Raw genomic sequence first — 26,958 nt, forward strand, 5'->3', positions numbered from 1 at the left:
ACTTGAGAAACTGTTTAGCACGAAGAATAAACTGAAAAACGAGAAAATCAGTCCTTTTGATTTTTATGCCCCACCTACGATAGTAGAGGGGCATTATGTTTTCTGGTCTGTGCCTCCGTTCGTCCGTCCATCCGTCCGTCTGTCCGGTTAAAGTTTTTGGTCGAGGTAGTTTTTGATGAAGCTAAGTCCAATCAACTTGAAACTTAATACACATGTTCCCCATGATATGATCTTTCTAATTTTTATGCCAAATTATAGTTTTGACCCCAATTTCATGGTCCACTGAACATAGAAAATGATAGTGCAAAGTTCAGGTTAAATTTTTGGTCAAGGTAGTTTTTGATGAAGTTAAAGTTACATTAACTTGAAACTTAGTACACATGTTCCCTATGATATGATCTGTCTAATTTTAATTCCAAATTAAAGTTTTGACCCCAATTTCACGGTCCACTGAACATAGAAAATGATAGTGGGAGTGGGGCATCCGTGTACTATGGACACATTCTTGTTTTGCATGGAATTCTCGTTATCTTTGATTTTCTTGGTTTCTAGAGAAAGTAGTATTATAGTAGTTTTGTATTGTTATGCAACCAAACAATAGAAGTTCATTATATATACACAGAAATACATTTTCATATTGTTGTCTACAGAAACTGATTCAACAATAAAGGTTTTCAGATATATATCATTCAAATGAATAATAAAATTTATCTATAAACTGTGTAAACGGACTGCTATCTCTAGCCTCTAAGAAAAATCCTTTATATATTTTCAGTACATCATGGTTTATCTTAAAATTATTCTTTAGCTTTAGCAGTTGTAAAGTTTTATTTTTAATTAACGTTAATGATTACGTATTATCATACAATGTAACATAATGAAAATGAAAAAAACAATTTGTATAAGAAGTTTTCAATCAGCTGATTACGGAATCTATCGATTTATGAATTTCGAACAGCGGTATACTACTGTTGCCTTTATTGAACAGCTGCATCCGAGAACTCAAAACTGAGCTCGATTACATTAAAAAAAAAACAAACTCGTCAAAAGGTAAAATATCATAGGAGCACCTGAAAGAATTAATATTTATCATAAGAAATTAAACATTTATGAAAAACGTTTTTGTTCATGTGTGCATTATATCTCAAGTTAATAGGTACTAAGGGTGTTGGCACCTTTAGATAAATATTTTTCAAAACATAATCAGTATCGTTATAAAAAAGTAAATTCACAAAAATACTCAACTCCGAGGAAAATTCAAAAAGGAAAGTCTCTTACCAAATGGCAAAATCAGAAGCTCAAAGCATCAAACGAATAGATGACAAGTGTCATATTCATGACTTGGTACAGGAATTTTCTTATCTAGAAAATGGTGGATTAAACCTGGTTTGATAGCTAGCCAAACCTCTCACTTGTATGACAGTCGCATCATATTTCATTATATAAAAGTAACCTATAATGCTATACTGTGAAAGTACTTTAATTCATTGGTATCAATTTTCGTGGTTTGATCAACATTTACATATTCGTGAGTTTTTAAATTCGTGGATTTTAGTTTGTTTTTTTAAATGAAAAATTGAAGCCACTAGAAAACAAAGGTTGCAAATTGTCGGATTGAGGAAATTAAGTAAACATTACCCCGTAAATCGTAGTGGTCACACTTATCAACCCGAGATACAGTGATCAACAGATTAAAGACCACCAAATGTCTTAATTAGTCCATACACATGTCAGCTATAGTAAACAGTTACATAAACAAATGCTATAAACGTATCTTGAATGGTAAAATAATTCTCATGAAGAACAAACCCAGCATGAAATTATTATTTCCCATACTTACAAGAATTTATCAGGATATAAAATGAACACTTAATCATAGCATATCAATACCGGAAATCTTCAAAAAATATTTTTCTATTTGTGAGAATTATAAGACCAAAATTTGTACAGTTAAGATTTTTAAAGATTAGAGGGGTATAATCCTGACAGCAGTTGTAGTGCGTTTGCCCTGTCACTACTATTCGTCCTAATATTCTAAGATTTCGCGATATCCAATATAATCTATCAGTAGTAAAACCTACATGGTGATATTTCCATGTATTGATTTGGTCAAAGGTTGTTTTTTTGGTTGGACACTTAAATTCGTGGTTAAAGTCATCCACGAAACCTCGAAAAGAAGTTCCCCACGAATAAAAGTACTTTCACAGTATTACGCAAAGCATAATATAAGGTGTAAAGACGATTTGGGAAAAAATCTTTTTTAAATCTAAATTTGCTTTACGGTATGACATGACATGGTTTAATTATATAAACTTGTGATGCCCCCAGTGAATCAACTCCTGCATGATTTGTACATGGTGCTGTACTTAAGAAGACGATAGATGTGCATAAAACCTAATTATTTTAGCAATGATATAGTCATTCAAAATGTACAAATAATACAAATATTTAATGTATTCTGTCTTTTACAGGGTGGTGTATATATTCTACAACTAATTGATTGGTATGCTGCAAGTGTATCGTTAATGTTTCTGTTGTTATTAGAAGTTATAGTACTTGCGTGGATTTACAGTAAGCCCTAGAAATAACATCTGTTGAACTAATCAAACACATGTTTCTATAATTTTGAGCTATATATGTTAAAAGTATAATGAATATAAGTGAGTTCTAAAGACTAGTTTTTGGGACATTGGATTGGGCAAAAAACGTTAAAGCCTGATAAAAATGTTAACACATTTGCGCTGTTTTTATTGGAAATAATCATATATTCGTTATAATTTTACTTTATTCTTTTGATATATTATTTGGAGCAAAATAAAACATTCTTTTCTGACATTTATATGACATCAATAGAATCGGAGAAGATTGAAACTCCAATTTCTAAAAGGGTGTTTATTTACAGTGCAGTGACTGGGCCAATTACTATAATTTATTTGGTAAATAGACAATGTATTGTTATATATATATATTTTCAAATACTTCATGTACATGAGTCAAAATATTACTATTTAAGTTTTTTTTCAGCCACAGAAAGATTGTATTGTGACATTGAAATGATGATTGGGTTCAAGCCGAGCCTCATGTGGAAGTTTTGTTGGCGAGTTACATGCCCGTTAATAGTCGCAGTAAGCTAATTATTCTAAACATTGACATATATATATATATAAATGATTATTCAATGTTTATAATATAAAACTTTACGATAAATATTAATAAAATTGATCTCTATTTCAATATGATATTTGATTAATTGCCAAACGCTCAGCGTAATTAATGATTCATAATATGTTATATTATTTATTAACGCAACATGTATAAAACAATTTTGTATTAACACACTTTAATACAAAAGTATTCTACCTTTGTTTTTTTTCTTTCTTTCCTAGTCCTTATGGATTATAAATAATGTTCAACATGAACCAATTAAGTATGGAAAGAAGAGTTATCCTTCCTGGGCTATTGGTGTTGGATGGATAATTGCTATCGTGCCACTCATCATGATTCCTGCAGGAATAGTGCAATCCTTCCTGGCGGCAAAGGGTGATTTATTTCAAGTAAGTTTTTTATGAAGGTCAACAATTATAACGAAAAACAGTTATTTTCCATATAACATGAGAAAGCAATGTTTTTATATACTGTGGATTCATTATTATTCGTTGGATACTAATTTTGGTGGATTTCGTGGATACATTTAAACTACCAAATTAAGTATTCAACGAGATACAACATGTTTAACCCCGCCACATTATTTATGTATGTGCCTGTCCCAAGTCAGGAACCTGTAATTCAGTGGTTGTCGTTTGTTTATGTGTTACATATTTGTTTTTCGTTCATTTTTTTGTGCATAAATAAGGCCGTTAGTTTTCTCGTTTGAATTGTTTTACATTGTCTAATCGGGGCCTTTTATATCTGATTATGCGGTATGGGCTTTGCTCATTGTTGAAGGCCGTACGGTGACCTATAGTTGTTAATTTCTGTGTCATTTTGGTCTTTTGTGGATAGTTGTCTCATTGGCAATCATACCACATCTTCTTTTTTAAACTTCCTATATAAGGTAATATACAGATTTTGGTAGAACCACGAAATAAAATATCCACGAACATGCAAGTTTTCCTCAATCCACGAAAGTTAGTACCCACGAAAATAAATGAATTTACAGTATCTTGGCTTTTAAAAATAGTATAAGGTCCATTTAATAAAACATGTAAAGGGTTATTCGTAGCACTCTTGGTGCTGTTAAGGTCCTAGACAGGAACAAACAAACGCAATATGAAAAATAAAATCAATACCAAAACCAGAACTATGTAACGAATTTCGTTAATGAAACTTCCCATCCAGAAGTAATAATTCAAGCCAACAAATATAAATGCACTGCACAAAGTAGTTCTACGTAGACAGAATCATTCAACTGGTATCTATAATGAGTGTTGGTAGTGTTGTTTGCCGTAGAAAGTAAGTGTACAAGTGACGCTTCATCATTCGGGACTACATTTTCTTTTTCTTAAATGTCGAGTTTGTAAAGGAAAAAATGACAAAACAATAAGGCTGACATGTTGTCAAGTGCTTTTCATGTAAAAAATGTCAAATTTTCATTGAAAATTAAGAACAAAAACAAAGCGATTAATTTCGTGCATCGAAAAGCTTTTCTGGATGATAATAATCATGTCAAGTCATAAGCGTTTCGTGTACATAGACTCATCAGCAGCGTTCGATTCAAAACAGATGGAAAGCTTTTAAATTACAAGTATAAAATCTAGAGCATTTAAAACCAAGCATTCCGAAAAGTGCCTTTTTAATCTAAGGCTCATGCATGAGGTATAACATGTTTTAAATAATTAATACATGCATCATACCACATCTTCTTTTTTATATATAATAGTAACTTTACAGAAACTAAACATATGAATGAAACTGTTATACTTAAATTATCAAAATAAAATATATTAACAAAAATTATAACAATACTAAATTAGATGATAGACTTCTGGGTGCTCACTTTCCCCTTACCAGGTACAATGTTGTAACATCAGTCGAATTTGATACACACATGACATAGTGTATCGCAAAGACAGTAACAGTTGTTACATCAAACGTTAAACTTAAAATCCTTTCATGCGAAAGAACTGTACACTTACTGAATTTTACTTGTTTTGGTCCCCACAATCCTTGGTATAAGACGCAATTATCATTTAGGTGTTAGTGACCTGAAAGTTGAGCAGCTTGATTTGATGTGTTTTTCTAGAAAATACGTGTGTCTACTATTCTGATTATACCATTTTCATGATCGTCTGATTTGTTTTATATTGTAGAGATTACATTCTACATTGAAACCTAGCCCCATGTGGAAACCAGCTAAAACGAAAGGAGAATCGGATGAAAATAACGTTGAATTGATTAAACTGAACAAATCTGGTGATACTAATGGGGCTAATATGTATGGGAAGATTGACAAACTGTGACCGCAGGACTACTAGGTCAAAATTAAAATTGAAAGTATCAAAAGAATTGACATTCCAGCTAAATGTAGTCGCCTTCTGCGAAATAAAAAAAAAGTTATATATGAAATATGTGTGTTGGTCTCGTTTCCTAAACGATAATTCATGTATAGTTTATTTAAAGCAACAAAGCAACGACTTATTATGATTCTGTGAACTGGCTAAATTAAGCTCTCGGAAAAACGTGCTTCAAAATTTCAATCGTATTGTCAAGAATATTGGTCAATATATCAATTAAAAAATGACATCAAGGTTTCTGTGTCTGGATTTCATTTAGTTACAGTCAAGAAATTTTGACTAGAAATGTTTTAAAACCTACAAATGGTAAATTTTTAATTTTAAATTTAAATTGTCTCTAGAAACAAAACGAAATGCACATTTTAACAAATTTGATTCATGTTCATATCTCTTTGAAATATGAACTCTTCAATATATACTTCAGTTAAATTAAGTCAGAAGCCTTTTCATTTTGCCTTTTTTTGCCGATTTTTACTTGAATTAAGTGTCATTTATATGAGAAAGAAATCAGTTGGTTAAAAGGAATGCACATTTAATACCGGAATAACGACTGTCATTTGTAATATCATTCGACCAAAATCTACAAATATGTTGCGCATTAAATAGTGCATCATTTTAATAGTGTATATATTAAATGCTGAAATCAGGTTGGTTTTTGCATCAATTAGGATTTTGCATGACATAAATTAAGGAAAAAATCAATACAAACTGCAAGTGATAATATTGTCAATATCAACGCACAAACACGAACTTACATCATATTGACAGAAACAAAATGAATTGATTAAATTGATCTGTGAACTAAGTTAACTATCTAGTTATAAGAACTATGTGAAAGGTTTATAAAGTTGAAGTTGACAATGTTCATGTAATTTATATTATCTAAATGTAACCCGTCATGCTCTTAGTCGGTAATTTTCTAGATCAAATTCATCAGCAGCTATAAAAGATCTGCAATGAACAAAAGAAGTTTTGTGCACCAGTAAAAAATGCAAGAAATAACTAGCAATATGCAGGTTACCGGTATTGATTGACTATGAGTTACCATGGTTAGTAGTAAATGTCTACTCTTATAACAACATAGAATATAATATAAAGAAAGAAGATAATCAAAATAAACAGCAGAAAATTAAAACTAAAAAACAACATTATTATTGTTGTTCTAGTGTCCATACGTTAAACAAAATGTTTGTTTTTTTTTTATTTCAAGGTTATTGTTACTCCCCCGCGTGATTTCATTTGTAATGCGTGTAATGGTTTTGTTTAATTTTTTTTCAGCGTAAGATTTTCCTATAGATTACTCATAACCTTTAACACTTTCGTTTTTTGATCAACTTCATTATAATTAACAATAAAGTGTAAATGTAAAATGCAGCTGACTGTGAAATGCAAATTGACTTTTATTATTTCAATGACAGAAGGAAATTATTTGTCTAATTGATAAACTAAATATTAGCTCCATCCATTCCTTTTAATGTTCATTGTGTTCACACATATATGCCCTTTTAAGGGTTTGGTCTGATGTTTCTATAAGAGGGACAATCATACTCATAGATTGAAAATAAACTGACAATGCCAGGGCTAAAAATGAAAAGACACACAGGCATATAATAGTACATACGACATCATATCGAAAACTAGACACTATGTTTCACTAACAACACCCCAAAATCGGGTGATCTCAAGTAATGGTAATCAGATCATGCTCCACAAACATGTATGGCACCGGCTTGTTGCTTATGTTATTACAAACCCGGTAAGTATTCAAATTCGTAAACAGTGAACGACATAAGGAACCTGTACGATATCATCTATGAAACCTACATACCATAACAGTCAACCAACTCGTTAAAACGTCCTTTATTTTATTAATTCCTTATATAAAATATTCAAGGTTTTTTTTTGTTAAACATATCATAAAGTTAATCGCCATATGTCTTCGATTATAAATTGAAAATTAAGGTCATAAAACATTATCTGATCATTGATTTGAATAAAAATAATCAATATAATAATATATGAATAGTATTATTTTTTTCAGCAAATAAATCCCAGTCGAGATATTATATTTCCAAGGGTTGAATATCAAGAAACCAAATATTTAACAAACATATGTTTTATAGAAATAAAATACAGAGAAATTATTCCGAAAATAAAATGACGTATGCATGTAAAGGATATATGATTGCTATCTTCTGTAAACAAGAAAAATGTAAATGTTAAGAACGGCATAAGGGGTACAAGGACGAACAAATGAACATATATCCTCTTCATTTGAAACGTTTAACATGGTGATATGGATACCATTACTAAAACAGTTATCACGTTTACGTTAGTCGTAGCTCTATTCTCTGTAGGATATATTGTTGAATATATGCTTTCCGAAACCGATGAAGGTAATATAACCAATATTTTTTATATCAAGTTTTGCATTCACACAATGTTTGGGGGTTTGATGAACCAGACATTACGGTTTGTAAGCTAATGACAATAAACAACTAGAGGCTTTAACAGGTTACCAATGTCCAAATTGTCAAATTGTTTATATTCACTAAGATGATACAAGACGAAAGTCTCATTCAATATATAAAACAGAAGATGCGGTATGATTGCCAGTGAGACAATTCTCCACAACAGACCAAAATGACACGGAAACTAACAGCTTCAGACCACCGTACGCAGCCTTAAACAAAAAGCAAATCCCATGCCACAAAGTCAGCTATGAAAGACCCCGAAATGACAAATGTAAAACAATTCAATCGAGAAAACTATCGGGCTAATATATGTCCAAAGAAATGAACAAAAACAAACAGACAACACATCCTTGGACAGTGGTGTAACAGTTCAACATTAAAACGAACTATAAAAATCACTTGAAAAAGGCATAACCCATCTGATTGATACAAACATATATACATATAACAAAACACAGAGGGGACGTGGCAGAGTACTTGTATATCTCAACAATAAAAAGACACTCAGTACAGATACATGTATGAGGGTACTCGCAGCTACTGACAGCTAATTCAAAACCACTAATAACTAATAAAAAAAATTATGCATTTAAGACTACATGTATATGCAAGCTTTGGCCAGATCATGTTGAAAACGAATTTGAAAGCTGGACGATCTATGTTTGAGACATTGGTTTAAGAAGAAAAAACCGTCAGTTATCTTCTCATGAATGCACCTAAAATATCAGTGTCAACTTCCTGGTAAAGTAACAGAGAACAGAAATATCTCACTCGGAATCAGTTACATTGTATCTAGAACACATCGAAACACTTATAAAAAGACAAAATTGTAAGTCCTATGTTTGTACCTTGTGTTATAAATGTCCTTTAATTGTACAAACAAGAAGATGTATGATTGTCGATGAAACAACTATCCACCAAAACTCAAATGAAATGAATGTAAGCAATTATAGGCCACCATACGTTCTTTAACAATGAGAAAAGCCTATATCATATAGTCGTCTATAAAAGACCCCGACATAATGTACTAAGTATATAAAAAAATCATTTGAAAAATAATTGCCTTATTTATAACATCGAATTTACGAAACATATATCATAGACATGAACCAACGACAAACGCACAGGCACATAATGAATCGCGTGTTAAAATGAGTTTGTAAATGCTTAATCATCCTCTTATCTGGGGCAGTAGTGTTACTGCACAACATAAGAATGCACTACACAAATTATTTGAAAAGGGGTCGACTCATCACATCGATACAACACAGAAAAACATCTAATAAAAACACAAACTTGAGGTGGCAGGTTGTTTATACATCCCTTAGACACACAGTACAGATTTGAAAGTTCTTACAGCTACTGATGGCTAGTTCAAAGCCGTTCACAACGTAATACAAAAACATGTTTCTAAGACCAAAAGTACAAACAGTAAACATCCAACACATGTACACCGTTCTTTTTAACCTCCTTATCTGGTACGTTTGCATTGATCTATATTTATGTATGTGTACCTACTCTTGCAATGGTCTGTGTGCGTATAAATGTCGGTAGCTTTCATTTTTCCATTAAATATCCATTTTCAGAGTTTTTTTTTTTATTAATATTATGTGCACATTTTCGAATTCCTGTCACGATGTTTATAGTGGATGATGATTATTCCGAAACTTAAAACAAATCCATAATAAATGTCATGCGTCCAAAGCCTTCCCCTTAATAAGAAACTCTCAAAGCCAAAGCTGTAAAAACCAAGGGTGTATTAGAACTGATACAGTCGATCAAATTCGAAACTATACTGACAAAAAACAAGTAGACAAATATACATGAACTTTGCCGGGTGCAGTTATAATCTTATTTTCTTTAAAAGTCCAACATTTATAAAAGGTTAATTTAAAATAGTTGAAGTTGTAAATTACTTTAGTTTAGTACGAAGTACTCAGTCTTGAGCTAATAATTACTTGGGGGACTGATAGACAACTAGCAAAAGTATCGACCCAGTGATGTAAAAGTTAAAAACAACACGTTTGAATTTACATTCTACCGGAGCGCTTTTCTGGATTCATATGTATCAAAATGTCGAATATTTGAAAGCCAAGGATGAAGAACTGAAAAAGTTGAAAAGCTGTATGACGAAAGACCTAAAACGTTATCAAATATAGTTTAGGTCAACTTTGCCTGAAAAATTAACAAAGCGACATACTAAGCAAGGGTTGTTGTAAAAAAAGGTCTACTGAGCTGATGATACCATCGGGAACTGAATGTGCATCAACAGCGATATCGATCCTGTGATATATCTATAGTAATGTCTGATTTGCAGAAAAATTGGTACCGTTAATGTAATAGAGCATGATATTTTGTACAAATACAATTTCTTAATGTTGAAAACTGTACATCAATATTAGGATGTCGTTTGAACAATCTTTTACTGATAATTAAGATTGATTGTTAAGATTTCTCCTAGAGTTTGTCCTACTTTTTCATGTCAGAACAGATTTCTTGAAAATGAAAGTAATCGGAATTATTTTCTTGAGTAGCAAATGTTGCAGCACTTATTGTTAGATGGACGACTTAAAATGATGCTGAACTCCGTAGCCGACACAACAATGCTCAAAAACAGAATATGTTAACATAGCGAGTTATTTTGTTAAGTATGTTACTTTTAATATTAGTTGTTGTCACCAAGTTGATAAACGATTCGATGTGTCTATGTGTCATCTATGACGACGGATAGGTTCATAGTGGCGTAAACTTTATTTTTGTTATCTTTTCTTCGAAAGTGAACTTCCGAATTAGACTTTTCACTGGGTTTGTATCTACCTTCCGAAGCAAGTGAGATCATTCACTTTTTTAGTTGCTTAGTGCTTTGCTTGGTCTTTACTTTTGTTTTGTCAACTGCTTTTTGACATTTTGATATTTTGGGTTTTTTTGGCATAGTGTTTTCAGTTTATTTTCGACTTGTTTTCAAGGTCTCATATCTATAGATTCCAGAATAGTCACCTTATCTTTACAAATCAAGCTTGCGTTTCCTATTGTGACATTTTAACTGAGTGTTCTACGGGTTTGTATTGTTTAATCTTGATCTGCATACTAGTTTTCTAAACATGTAGGTTAGAATTGTAAAACTTTACCTACAAACCTTTACAAATGTTTCAACAGTTATATATGAACTCTTTGTGTTCATCTTTTGCTTTCTTTCTCTCCTTACCGGTATGTACCGGTATGTACTGTTCATTGCTTTATCAGACAATTCAGAACTGTTCATTAGCTTTACCTGCTGCATTTCTTTAAATCTGAACAATACATTTTCCGATTAGAAATTCTTTATGTCGAACACTACATCCATTTACTATGAAGTTTCGTAAAGAAATATATCCTAGAAAGGAAAGCTTATATGCACTAGTATTTTTTTCTTGTAGATGAAACTCGCGTCTGGCGTAATAAATTATAAGCCTGGTACTTTTTGATATCTATTATTTGTGTTTCTCTTTCCTGTATGTTTTCCCATTTATTTGTATTGTAGTCCTGTCATGTAATGTTGTCATTTTAATGTTATATTTAAAATTGCCATAAAAGTGGCAGTTTTGGCTAGCCACAAAACCAGGTTCAACCCACCATTTTTTTCTTAAAATGTCCTGTAACAAGTCAGTAAAATAGCTATTGTTATATTATATTTCGTTTTTGTGTGTGTTGCACTTTAGTGGTGTGTTTCTGTTTTGTCGTTATTCTTCTCTTACATTTGATGAGTTTCCCTCAGTTTTAGTTTGAACCCGGATTTAGTTTTTTCTCAATTGATTTATGAATTTCGAACAGGTCAAAATATAGGGTTGTGCGTCATGTTGCCAATATTTATATACAGCGATCTTCTATGTTAGAGTTTATAATTATACTAGTTTTGGTCTACACCTCCATCCACTTTGGGTTTTCTGTGAAAATACAAATTACAACCGTCAGACGATTCTTTATTGTTTCTTGGCTTTTCAAACAATTCAGTATGAAGTTGAGGAGTACAGGTAAATAACATAGTCTTGAATAAGTTGTACAGATCAAAATAACTACTTCATATCAAATTTGTTTAAGTGTTGCACATGTGTGTGTTAATTTGTGAACGTCTTCAACATATTTAAGCGTCCGTCATATTGATATTTACTTTTTAATTCCTACTATTTATATTAACAATATATATCAAAACTCAAAATATATCTTCTACTTTTTAGACCTCAGTTCTATGGATTAATACATTAATTCTTGATGAGACTCTGGCATAGCCCTGCGACATTTGATTCACTTAAAAACAAAACACACATGCTTTTGTTTTTACATTTATAACTGTACTTATATAGTTTGCCTTGATTTTTCAAGATGTATTGTCAATTGTTCTTCCTAAATTATAGTGTTATATAAAATTCCATTTGTTATCCTAGAATAAATAAAATTATTTTGAGACAAAATATAAAATACGATTAAGATATTCAAAATAATGTAAAACAATATTTTCTTTTATTTTGAAATGTTTCTGACTTTCGACACATCTTGGTTGATTGTTGTTAATTGTTCATTGGTGAAACTAGACATTGACATTGTAAACAACACGTGGTTAATAAATCTGGGTTACAAAAGTGTTGCTTTGGCGACAATATGAAATAGTAAGGAAAACACAATCAAATCAAATTCTCATAGTATGCAGGTATTAATAATCTTTCTGAAAGATAGGCCTTAAGCATTGTTAAGATAATTAGAACTTAATGAACTGTATTCATTTTCTTTGAAGTAGAAAAAAATGAGACATTGATGCCGTATATAACATACATCTTGTTAAGTGGATGCTTCAATAAGTTTGATACGTCATTGAACTTGTCATTTTATAGTTTCATTGCACATATGAATATTGATTTTATATTAACAGAAGACGATTACTCTATGAAAAATCGCTCGGATTTTGTTTTTTATATTTTAAAACGGGATAGACAGATATATGTAACCTAGTACATACTTTGAGTGTTCACGTGACAAGAATTATATGCAGTGAGTACTTAAAAGCAGAAAGACAGTGCATTTTCTTTTCGACTCATGAGTTCATTACTATTGATAATTGTTTTTTCGGAGTCCTGAATCTTTAGTGTTCTGTGTAGTTATCTGATACCTCTGAATATCAGTATATTTTGTTTGGACAGGATGTCGACATGTTTACTACTTATGGTTTCTGATTGCCTTCAATGTAAATGTCCTTTTTCTTAGCGTGTTATCCGTGTTTGTTTGTGTGTGTCTGTGGGTAACATGTTCATTGATGTATTGTATTAGTCAGTATTTGTAATATCATATATTTTTTGTTTGGACAGGATGTCGACATGTTTACTACTATTGTTTCTGATTGCCTTCAATGTAAATGTCCTTTTTCTTAGCGTGTTATCCGTGTTTGTTTGTGTGTGTCTGTGGGTAACATGTTCATTGATGTATTGTATTAGTCAGTATTTGTAATATCATATATTTTTTGTTTGGACAGGATGTTGACATGTTTACTACTATTGTTTCTGATTGCCTTCAATGTAAATGTCCTTTTTCTCAGCGTGTTATCCGTGTTACCCGTGTCTTTCTTATAACAACATTAAAAACATGTAGACAACACTATTTTAGTACTGAAGAAATTCAATATACCTGGAAACTAATGGTTTAAATTCCTCACGCAATGTTGACCATTAACGAATATCGTTTGTCATAACGGTTTTTCATTTTCTTATTCATTTTTCCCTGTCTATTAAATATTTAGGTATAAGAGATTTTGATGAACGTATATCTAGATAAACTCTTCGCAAGCAAGAAATTTAAAAAAAAGAACGATTAAAATATGTGTTGCCTTATATTACTGATAGTGTTTGCAGTATACAGTCAAGTAGTATTAGAAATCAAAATTTACGGAAACATACATGCATAAAATGTAAACAGTGATTATTTTTGTAAAGTAATGTATTAGTAATAATTTACAAAGAAACAATATGTATGATTCTGACCATATTTTATATTGGTTTCCTTTATCAATTTTAATGTTATTGACGTTGTGCAGAAGTAAACCTGATAAAAAATAAATTATATCTTAATCCACTCTTAGAATTAAGGTATTCCAAAATGTTTTATTCTGTCTTATTGATCTGAATAAATGTTCTTTTCAGAACTCACAGTTCCAAAAGTTATACTTCGGCTAGTTATACAGAAGAAGGCAGACGATCTGTAAACAATGATAAATGGATTAACCACAAGAGATGCTGTTGATTTTCTGTTTTATTAACAGATACATATGCAAAACTACGACCATGATTGAAACTTTAGTTTTGTAGAACATGCTAACAACATATCTTGCTTTTAACTAGCAACCTTTAAAAAATATTAACTTGTATATTCTCCAAAATGTTTAAACCTTGGTGTTTAATTACAAGAGGTATCAGCTGCTGACTTTAATCTAATAGCAATTTTAAATTTTGTCTAATCTTGTGGTTTTTTTTTCCTCCAAGGAAGGCACGTTATTGAAAAAAAAGAAGATGTTGTATGATTGCCAATGAGACAACGCTCCACAAGAGACCAAATGACACAGACATTAACAACTATAGGTCACCGTACAGCCTTCAACAATGGGCAAAGCCCATACCACAAAGTCAGCTATGCAAGGCCCCAAAATGACAAATGTCTTACAATTCGAACGAGAAAACTAACGGCATAATATATGCACAAAAAATGAACAAACTAAAAATATGTAACAGATCAACAAACGACAACAACTGAACTACAGGCTCCTGACTTGGAACAGGCACATACGCATATAATGTGACGAGGTTAAACATGTAAGTGGGATCCAAATCATCACCCTAACCTGGGACAATGGTTACAGTTCTCATTATTCTTTTTTCGGCATCAGGATTTTGTTTTCACATTTATCATTTTTTCCTAACCAGCAACTTGAAAATTTTTTAACTAACTTCTCATGTTTGAAATTTAACTGGCGATGCTAGACTTCAGATTTAACGAAAAGATATATTCTTGTTTACGACGAATGATATTGGACAGCAAGCTTATATATGACCTTTAATAATGTTAGACATGATTTCTGAACTGCTGAATTATGTTTTCATGATATTCGTATGTTTTTTTGTTATATCATGAAAACAGTAAGATCACAAAAATACTGTACTTAAAGGAAAATCAATTCGGAAAGTCCATAATCACATGGCAAAATCAAATAACAAAACGCATCAAAAACGAATGGACAAGAACTGTCATATTCCTGACTTGGTACAGGCATTTTCAAATGTAGAAAATGGTAGATTAAACCTTGTTTTATAGCTCTAACCCTCTCACTTTGATGACAGTCTCATGAGCGTGTTTGTCATTGAATTTAAGTTCTTGATATATAATTTGTATTATATCCCCGTTCTAATCAGAACTTCGCAAATATGCAAATACCTTACTCTAAACTATGGAAACCGTAGAATAACCAGAATACAATGTGATTGGGTAAAACATGTTTAATGATATTTCAATCCCTTCCCCTATACCTTTAGCCAATGTAGAAGTTACAAACACACAGCAATACACTCAGTTTAAAAGAAGTACGACTCCGATTATAGAATAGGTAACAGTTATAAATAAGCACAATGGCCATGCTACATCAATCAACATAGAACTACTACAGCTTCAGACATCAATGTAACTGATTGATTGAAGTGGTAGGTCTCCACCATATTATAGTGTGTGATAACATTGTGTGAGGGAATTCGACGTTTGATGTACCACTGTTCACTCCAGTGCAATTTATGACAATACCACTGCATCAATCAGAATTATTTTTTTTGCAGTGTTTTAAGAAATGATTTTGCTTTGTTGTCGCGTATTATTTGTGAAACATTCAATGTTTTAAAAAGGCGAATTTTCTTTATAAAGTCAATGATTATGTTGACTTTTGAAGGCCAAACTTTCTACAGCCTTAAATACGCTAATGAAAGATCCAAAAACTATACCAATACATAATGACATGATTATGAAATTATAACAAATCTATTGGTTAACAAATTTTTACTCGTTATTGCAAAATAATGAACTTAATATATCTGACATTTTCTCCCTACCCAGTTTACCCCTATACATTTTTATGATGTGGACTGGTCATTGTTATTGAATCGTAGGCAATTTGATTGGATTAAGTTGTTATTAGTTTACCTTCAAACTTGTTTATGCTTTTCATACATGACTATTGATTAATTAGAACGTGCATGAATGTGACCGGTAACTAAAATGACCTTCAAACTGGACACTGGACGAGTCAATATTATGTTTTATCAATGAAAGTTAAGGTATGAAAGGTAAGAATTGCCACTTATTCGATTTTCACAAAATTTTCGGAATATACAGTTGGAAAGGTTATTTTTTAAAAGCCTATTGTGAAGAGTAAAGAGAAAGTTTACAAATAATACGTTTTGTTCCATTAAACAAGTCATTTTCGTAAGAGAAATACCGAAATATATTTTACGCACGACTACGGCAGGTAAAATTATTATTTATCATAATAAAAAAAAGCATTTTTCAGTCTCATTGGAATATGTTGATTACAATTAATCCCAAACTTAAGAAGTAAGTAACTAAAGTCAAAATATGTCCGATCTGCCTATTTCTGCACATCAAAAGTCAATACGATCGTTTTAAAGTCAATTTCGTCTACCTCACAAAATCTTGTTAGGCACTATAGCTTTAAGCTTAATTTCTTACATAAGAGTAACTGTGTTTGTTTCCGATGCAAAGCCCCGTTTGAGTGACCTGATAACAGTATCGTACATATATCCCTTCTGAAAAAGTTTCTTAAAAAAATTGGTTTGTATTTGAGGTCAATGACGACATGTTTGTGCTTTGTATATAATTTTATGTTACAAGATTAGATGTGAAATACCTGAACGTATATAAGTTTTCTGCACGTCGATTCATAATTACGATTGATTTCCTTGTACTGATGATAAAATTTCATAAATGTTTTGATAACTTTGTGATATCGAAAACCCTTGTAAATCAAATACATTGTGTCATACATGAACGAATCGAATAAGTTAAGATATAAAAACACCATCAGACCGTGCAAGGGAACGTCCTCATCTAGAAATGGTCAATTAACAACAGAATATAAAACAGTTATATACCGATGTGATGGAGAACCATACATGTTCCAAAGTGTATAGCAATACTGTCTTTGTATTCAACGAAAGCCGTATGGAAATTGTTGGGTACTTTAGTAACTATTTAATATATGTCTTCCTGTCCATTCAATTATAAAATTAGCTGAAAATTATCATGAAAGAATCTTAAGATAATACAATTCCACAATTACATAGTCAACATAATCCTTTTATCATCCAATTTACCTCTACACAATTTATAAATTGAGAAAACAAATATATGACAGTGATTCTTGGTGAAAGTACCAATGTCTGAAGTCCGTAAATATAAAACATACGATTATATGCAGTTGTACCAAGGATGTCATTCTTGTTTTGAAATTCCTATACGATTAGAAATTGATTATATGTTTTATACACCACCAGAAGGGCTATAATGTATCATTAACAGCAAAAATTAAATGATTTTCCCATTTGAATTACCAATTCAAAAAAATAAAGTTACTGTGCTAAACAAAGGTTGAGATTCTTTTAGGCAAATTTGGTTTAAAACAGTGTAAAAGCTATGCTCAATTGACAAACCTATGTTGAATAACCTAAGTGCGGAATATTATGATGCTGCGACGTAATGGGTGTTTTGTTACTGTAACAATTCTTGAAAGTTGTATATTTAAGTATTCAACATACTTTATGGGGACTATTTAAAACCCGTGTGCTGTGCATACGGATATCATATCATATGAAAAAGGTGATGCGGTATGATTGCCAATGCGACACTTATTCACCAAAGATCAAATGCAGAGGATGTAATTAAGCATAGGCAACCGTAATGGCGTTGAAGTTAATAATTCCGATTTGGTGAAATTGCAGAATGTTTAGATGAAAAGTACAAAGCAACTGTTGTGTTGTTTTTCTCGTTTATAATATAGATATATCCGTTGATGATATTATTAACGTAAAATGTTATCTAAATTATTTTCACCTGTCAATTAAAACATTTACATCTTTTATTGTTCCGTGGATGGGCATGATAACAATGTTAATGAAACTATAATTGCACTGAAACGTCAATACCTGTCTGATAGATTGTCATACGTCGGTTATTAAAAGGAAATATAACATTGTGTTTATGTAATTATTCGTCTGTAATTGGGAAATTGGAAGTGATCCGTTAAAATTCGAATTTGTCTGTCAATTACTAAAAACGAAGGAACGTTATTTGACATGGTCAGCTGTTGTTTAAATAATTAGAAGAGACAAAAACGTATTAATTATAAATTTATGATGAAAAATGGGTTTGATGATATGCATATAAACTCATCAATGATACCAGGAATAAAATTCAATATTTACGCCAGACGCGCGTTTCGTCTACAGATTTAAGTCTTTTGATTGTTTGTATTTTATTATTTTTGATAATGTGTATTTCCATTTCTGCGATGAGATATCGGAATAAGTACGTATGATGTATATAAAATGGACAATTCAAAAATGTACTTCTCTTTCGTCAGTTGCACTGTAAACTTAACATTCGGAATACAATGAAATTAACGAATAAAAAATATTACGGTTGAAACCAGTTAAAAAAAAACAATAACAAAGTGAAGATACACTGTAAAAAAAAAGAATATAATCTAAACTATTTTGTTCATGTTTCTTTAGTATCAATATCCACGCAATACTATGTGAATACAAACACACCGGCTATCAAGCTAGTGTTGTATTGTTGCCTCGGACCGGCACTTACGACCCACAACTTTAGTAATCAACCTGGTTATAGTAACAAAACATGAAAAATTGACAAGTTACCATATATAAATGTATGTCATTTCTAAAAAGGAGATCGAATTTGAATGTCTTCAGAATATAATCAGAATAACTTTTATCACAGTTGTCGTTGTCTGCTTCCTTGTAATAAGCATAAATTAAAAAATCGTAAGAAAAATTATACTATAATTAACCATAAATCAAACAATCTGACTCCCACCTCCACCCACCAACCACCACCCCCTTTTTGGTCATAGTTTTCTCTTTGATAGATTATAAGTTTTTCAATTTTTTTCCAAATATGATAAAATTAATGGACAAGTTAACTGAATCTTGTTGAAATTCGGACAATGTATTCACATTATCGTTCTGAACGAGTCTTCATTAAGTCATTACGCATATTCTTTATGGTATTTGCAGTTGCATTGTTTATACCCAAAGTTAAATTTTCACAGTAATGTCACAGCCGGAGAAAGTGAATCTTATAACTACGGATTCTTTTTGGAGAGGAGTCGGTCCAGTGAATTAAAGAAGACGTTTGTAAACTTTAAAATATATGATAGTCTAACAATGCAATCTTACTTCAACATTTTATATGATAATGCCCATCAACTGTGAGGTGGAAAATATTTTTCAGTAAGACACAACTGTCAACCAAAAACCAAAATAACGTAGAGATAAAGAACAAAATGTTAAATTAATACTTTTGACAATGATCAAACCCAAAGTAAGCTTTTTAATGCACAGCCCTTACAAAATATAAAACAAACAAACCAACACCCTACAGGTAAATGACCAAACATAGTTTCAGCCGACAGTATACAACGAAAACCACCGAATAAGAGATTCCTGACTACAGACAATCACTTACATACTGTGGCGTGTTTAGTTCGCCGTCGAATACCTACCAAAAAGTGTCAACCGGGCGAACAGCAAAACACTGGATGTGTCTCTCCTCCATAGCAACCACCTCGTGTCATTTAAAGTCATACACCAAATCTTGTTTGGGTGAATGGGATTAGTTTTACTATGTACTAATTTGCTTCATTGTTTTCCCTTCTAATCAATTGAATAATTGCAATTTAATGTATTAGTAAATTATCTTTTATATACAGGCAGTAATCACTTGTACAGAAACCCACACCACAGACTATACTAATTGGTAATACAAATCATATTTCTGTACAAAATGAATTTATTTCGTTTTCGGACAAGAGGTTGCATTTGAAAAAAAATAGATTCAATTCATGCACAGCGAACAATTTGTTCAATAACAGAAAACAATAACAATTTCTTCACCGTTTGCAAAATCGACAAAATATATCTCTAAACCCTTCACCAAACTTTTTGTTCAAAGCACCGTAAATGACCGGATTCATACAACTATTGGAATAACCAATTAACAAGGTCCACATATGAAATTTATCTGACGCACCATTAGGACTAAATATGCCTATTAACATACTTATACAAAACGGTAACCAACACACTACAAACATAATAACAACAATGGCAAGAGCGAGAGCGAGACGTATTTCATCTGACCGGGCTTTGTCTGTCGCATGTCTAATGATTTTCTGCTGCTGTTTTGATTTTACAACTGAAAGTCTATTTGTATTGGAATTGACTGTTGAAACATCCACTTTTACATCGTCTATAGTAGATAAATTTTCCAATGTAACAGCTGTTCTTTTGTTGTGATTACGATTAGCGATGTACAGTAATGGTTTATCGGTGTGTGAAGATGACACTGTCGAAGGTTCCGGAAGGATTGAAGACGCCTGCGTCACAATGGTAGATTTCAAGCTTCCTCTATATTGATTGTTTGAAACACTTTTTGATTTAGCAGCTGCCACGCGAATCTTACTAGCGCGCACAGTTCGAAAGATAAGTATGTTACATATTGACATCACTGTGAATGGTATACCAAAACAACAACCTATCATGAAAAATGCATACGACGGCGCTTTTGCCCAATTACAAAAACAAAAATGTTGCGCTGGAATGTACGAGTATTCGGCCCATCCAACAAGCGGTGGTAACGATAGCACTATAGAAACACTAACACAACCTGTAAAAGAAAATAAAAAAATACCATTAGTACCATGTATAATAAAAATAGCATTATTACCATAGCATAGTTTTGCATTCGGACGTAATAACAATAGGAATATTATACAAGGTGTAGTGTGTTAGGGTGTACATATGTGTGTCAGCTTTATTGTACGGTCTTTTAATGTATAAAAAAGGATAATTCATTTGATCATCCTAAATAATGATTTTCTATATCCCATGCATAGATTACCTAAGTCGTATTTTGCATAACTTTTTTGAATTTTGTGACCTTATTGCTATTCAAGTTTTAACTTATAGGCTTTGTAACTATTTTGATGTATTCGTCACTGGTACGAAACGCGCATCTGGCATATCAAATCATAAGCCTGGTACCTTTGATAACTATTATGTACCCTGAACATAATATGAAAAATTATTGGATATAATAAAAAACGAATTTTGATTCCATATCAATAACATCTGTGCTGTATTCTAATAGTATCTCTGGTTGTTATTGAAGTTTTATTACAAATTGGTGTTTGCGGTTTGCAATTGTCTGAGTTTAATTTGGGCTGGTTTTCAATTTGTTATCTGCTTGCGTTGTGTTTGAGTTTTTTTGGGTCTTAGCTTTTTTCAAACATAGCGGTATAGAATCACACCACATCACGACAACTTAGTCTTCTTTCGCAAAGCAATGGTTTAAAAAAAATCAGACAAACACAAACGAAACGTGGTATTATTCTGAAACAATAGACACTCTCGCATTCATTTAACACGTATAAAGAATATAAAGTTGAACTCATAATATATAGTTATATTTACCAAGGGTTCAATAACATAGTGGAAAATTGCTTTTAGAACGATACTAGTTACTAGTGTAAGATATTATTACGGGTACATCAATCAACATACTATAATTCATAATTACAAGGGAAACTAATTTTTCATGCATACATATACTTCATAACATTATATCATTTGATGTAAAAAAAAAAAAAAAAAAAAAAAATCATCCATACTGTCCAAAACATCAATTACTCTTAGAACAATTTTTCAGGTTTTAGATATTATAGGTCTAAGACATGCTACACTATACATGCTATACACAAAATGCATTTTAATGTAACATGACTGTATTAACTCTCTCAATGAATGTTGGTTTTTTGTCTAGCCGATATGCCAAATTCACATGATAGTTGGTAAACACTTGCATCTTTTCCTTCAACCCTACATTCTAATCGGGGAAGATTATATCACCAAATGGTATTATCACAGTAAAAAAGCTACCCTTTTCAATCTTTGTATAATATTAGTTATTGATACATTTTTTTTGTTTATCATTGTATGTTCAACAGATTATTTTTAAATTTCAGTCAAGTATATTTGACGGTCTTTGTTTCAAAGTTCCTAAATATTCTTTAACTTTTTTTTCCAACATTATGTTTACTTCCGATAATTTCAATTTCAACGAGAATCAAATGACTTTTGTGTACTTTAAAAAAAGTACGCATGCAGAGCAAATACTCATATGGTCTGGAACACGTCTATAAGTTCAATACTCTGATTCATAATTCAGAGCGTAGGTGACACATGTGTAATATATAATTAATAAAAAGTACATGTGCAATTTCACCACTGATTAGAATCGAAACCTTAACTGAAGTCATTAATTGTAAGTCAATTTCCCAACCAAAATCAGTGTGAATATGAGGATTTATTTTATCTAGTGATTTAGATTCTTGTGTATTTAAGCTATTCAAAACTCAAAATATGACATTTGCGATTTATTTGTTTCAAACTTCCTATTCATAAACTACTATTATAATAAACATTTTATATAGAAATGGCCATAACGATTCAATGGCGTTTAAAGAATCCATCAAATAGTCTTGACACAGCGAAACATATTTCCGAGCTAAAACTGTATTTTAAGGTTATAATAACATTATTTTTCGTTTGAAATCGTAAACAAACTTAGTAAGTCTTCTGATGTTACAACACTATACTATGGACGTTTAAATTTTCAAGGCATTATGCTTTTAATCATAAATATTTACAAAATAAACCTTAATTTGAAAGGCTTTGTTGACTTGTGGCTGTCAAGGCTATCGAATGTCAAAACATTACAAAATAAATCACAATACCTTGAAAATTAAAGAAGCCTTAATAAAAATTGGAATATAATGTCACTGATTTCTAATTTTACAATAGCCGTGATTTAAAAGATCATTAATATCGTGGACGATTTTTTCAATAAGAAAAAGAAAAGATATGAAAGTGGAATTTTGCAGTTGATAGTAGGGGTTAAACACGTATAATCTGCTTTTATTGATTGAAGATTTCGATATTACATCAATGCAGTAAAATGCTCTATGTAGAAAAAATTGAAATATCATAGTCAAATCCGGTTGGGTTTTTGGTACATTGGGTGGTGTTCAATGAATGTTGCGTTAGCTTTTACTTCTAAATTCCACTTGTTAATTTTGAAAATAAGTAGCAAGTATTGGCAATACGGAATACTTGATTGACTTGTCTTACGCTGCTCTCTATATTCAAAAATACAATAAAAGGCCATTTATTATTTGTGTGAAATTCATCTTCCAATTATCCCCAATTTCACATTCAAAATATGCAGGGATATTTGTGAAGTATTAAAACAATAGACGTTTAAAATCCAAACTAACCATCTACCAAAATTATTTTATTGATACATGAGGGTTTGGATGGGGTTAAATGATTTAAGAATAATGCCCTTAAAAAATAAAGATTAGAGAATAACGGGCAAAAAAAAATGACGATTAGAGAAAAAAGAAGTTAATTTTTTGAAGATTAGAGAAAAAAGGGGTTAATTTTTGTGAAGATTAGAGAAAAAAGGGGTGAAAATTAAATGTTTACAGAATAACAGACCCCCATACAGATATATTTCTCTTGTCTTTCCAGTAAATATGTGCATATTGTTTATCTTATTGTGTACATTTTTATTTACGAATCAACCTCTTTGCTTTCAAAATGAAATATATCTAAGACAAAGTTGCATCCCTAATGGCCTTCGTTTAATCATTCTTTCTTTTTGAAGGTCCATTAATTCTCCCGATAAAGCGCTAGTTGATTGAATACTAGTTTGATAAAGTTGTTTTAAAGTTATCTAATTTATTGTGTTAAGTCACGTATGAACCTTTCATTTCTATCGTTAATGGATGTATAGATTGTCGGCCTAGTTTATATAGTCTTCCGCCTGCACTGGAAATTATCTGACCGTCTTAAAACTTCATATGGTGTTAGTTTTCACTCATCATTGGAGATCATGCAATAAGGATTTTTGTTTAACAAGGGTTGATAATTAACACAATCGATGGTTGTTTGTTTTAACATGAACCGGCCAGTATGTCATGCTTCATGTCACAGACTAACGACTGGATGAGGCTCTGTAAAATAGATGGACCGCTGTTTTGATTGGAGTGCTAATTGAATAAATAGATACCTTGTTTATTGAAAATCCTGAAGTTAGCCATGCGGACATGTATATGAAAGTCACCTTCTGACCTCTCAATGAAAAAAAAGATTAATTGTATACTTGCAGAGATCTTCACACATTTAAAGCACTTGCAATCGTATTAATTGAGCGTCCGCACTATAAGCGATGTACATGGTCGCATACCTTGTACAACGGAAAATACACTCCATTACGTTAAGTATTAGTTCCTAATGGTAGACTGTCATATGACTATATTTCTATGCAAGGAATAAAAAATGGAATTATGGATCATCAGTGTTCTTCACCTTTGTACTTGTTTGGCTTTTATAACTATTTTGATATGAGCGTCATTGATGAGTCTTATGTAGACGAAACGCGTCTGGTGTACTAAATTATAATCCTGGTACCTTTGATAACTATTGAATGAAGTTAGGGTGGCTACATAACGGTAGTTAAGATTAAGAGCTAGTATGTAGATAGTATGTAGATAGTAGATAGTATGTAAATAGTATGTAGATAGTATGTACATGTAGATAGTAGATAGAATGTAGATAGTATGTAGATAATATGTAGATAGTATGTAGATATTATGTAGATAGAATTAGATAGTTTGTAAAAGTATGTTGTAGATAGTATGTCGATAGTATATAGATAGTACGTAGATATTATGTAGATATTATTTAGATAGTATGTAGATAGACGGATGCGTGCTTAATATGGTGAATTGTTAGTTGAACTTAGTATATAATGTCGTGTACATTTTATTATTTTGTACAGTGTTACGGCCGAAATCACCTTTAAATTGTAGCCAACAAAAGACACAAATCAATTATAAAAATTAACAAGATTTATTATACAAATGTTTACAAGAAGTATTACACAAATATTACTGTTAACTTAACTGTCAAAATATGAGTCAAATCTTTTATCTTTATCTGTATCCGGAAATCTTCTCGGAATCCAATCTGAATATTACGTTCACTACAAAGGTCAAAATCCAGTATGATGTTGTTTGTAGAATTAAAGTGTCAATCCAAATGCGGTAAATACTAATGTCTATCGATGTCTAAGTCTAAGTCCAAGAGTGAGAGTTTAACTTTAGTGTCTGTATATATATAGTTGTCATGGAAAATTCTAGAACAGTCTATAATGGAACATCCTAGAAAGTTACAACAGAAGTTTCTAGTAAAATGTAGAAGTTTATATAGCGCATCTTTTATTAGGATCATTCTGGAAAGTTCCAATCATTCAGTAATTGTTCCAGTGATTTCTAAACTGCACAGTTCTAAGATTATTCTGTAAACAACTATCAGGCCACACAAAACAAATCAGGCCAACATAAATAAATACAATAATTACAATATCATAACACCTCCCCCCATAAAAGAAGTTTTAGTGTAACAAAAACTTATCATGAATAATATGAACAAAAATACATAGTATATACAAAGTGTTTTAATAAGCTCTAGATAAAGCATCTGCTATTACATTATCCTTACCCTTGATATGTTTTACAATTACATCATATTCCTGTAACAATAAACTCCACCTAGTCAACCTCTGATTCTTGTTTCTCATTTTATGTATGAAGGTGAGAGGATTATGATCAGTACAAACAAGAATAGGATATACAGTGGGATTCAAATATACATCAAAATGTTGAAGTGCTGACAACATTGCAAAACACTCTTTTTCAATAGTTGAATAATTTTTCTGATGTTTATCTAATTTCTTAGAAAAATATGATATAGGTTTCTCAACATTATCATCTGTCTCTTGATATAAACCAGCTCCAATTCCTACATCGCTTGCATCAACGGCAAGTTTAAATTGTTTTTCAAAGTCTGGAGTAATCAGAACTGGACTATTAATTAAAAGCGTTTTGACAATTTTCACTTCAGATAAATTTAGAATCTTTTCGTAAAAGATGAGTCAATGGTTGAACCACAGTAGCAAAATTTGAACAAAATTTTCTGTAAAATCCAATCATGCCTAAATATCTCATAAGTTGTTTTCTATTTGTAGGAGGAGAAAATTTGGAAATAGCTTCCACTTTAGCCATAATAGGTTTCACTTGACCTTGGCCAACTGTATGCCCTAAATAATCAACAGTGGCCTGACAAAATTCACTTTTACCAAGATTAACAGTCAAATTTGATTGTGACAATCTATCAAAAGTATCATACAGATGTGCTAAATGCTGTTCCCAGCAATCACTACATACAATTAGATCATCAATATAAGCATAACAACAGTTTATATCTTTTATAACATTATTGATCATTCTTTGAAATGTAGCTGGTGCACTTTTCATGCCAAACGGCATTACAGTATATTGAAATAAACCATCTGGTGTAACAAAAGCTGATATTTTACGAGCTCTCTGTGTCAATGGAACTTGCCAATAACCTTTCAACAAATCAAATTTGCTCACAAATTTTGCTTGACCAATGTTGTCAATACAATCGTCTATCCTTGGATTTCGGATAGGAATCAGATTTTGAGACTGAATTTACTTTTCTGAAATC

At 31.4% G+C, this 26,958-nt stretch overlaps 2 protein-coding genes across 3 annotated transcripts in view; one reads left to right on the forward strand and one right to left on the reverse strand.

The window, feature by feature from the left end:
• LOC143056365 (sodium- and chloride-dependent glycine transporter 2-like) overlaps positions 1-5,748 on the forward strand; it is a 31,265-nt gene extending 25,517 nt beyond the window's left edge. For both annotated transcript variants that reach the window (XM_076229453.1, XM_076229452.1), the window contains exons 11-14: positions 2,472-2,571; positions 3,025-3,125; positions 3,387-3,554; positions 5,310-5,748. In XM_076229453.1, coding sequence (XP_076085568.1) covers positions 2,472-2,571; positions 3,025-3,125; positions 3,387-3,554; positions 5,310-5,459 — 519 coding nt within the window. In that variant the 3' untranslated portion in view covers positions 5,460-5,748. The remainder of the gene's footprint in view (positions 1-2,471; positions 2,572-3,024; positions 3,126-3,386; positions 3,555-5,309) is intronic.
• Positions 5,749-20,110: 14,362 nt separating this feature from the next.
• The window catches only part of LOC143056998 (alpha-1B adrenergic receptor-like), a 29,974-nt gene continuing 23,126 nt past the window's right edge, over positions 20,111-26,958 (reverse strand). The window contains exon 2 of the mRNA XM_076230224.1: positions 20,111-20,971. Within this exon, the coding sequence (XP_076086339.1) occupies positions 20,196-20,971 (776 nt within the window). The 3' untranslated portion in view covers positions 20,111-20,195. The remainder of the gene's footprint in view (positions 20,972-26,958) is intronic.

Source organism: Mytilus galloprovincialis, chromosome 13 (genome assembly GCF_965363235.1).
Source record: "Mytilus galloprovincialis chromosome 13, xbMytGall1.hap1.1, whole genome shotgun sequence".
NCBI lineage: Eukaryota > Metazoa > Mollusca > Bivalvia > Mytilida > Mytilidae > Mytilus > Mytilus galloprovincialis.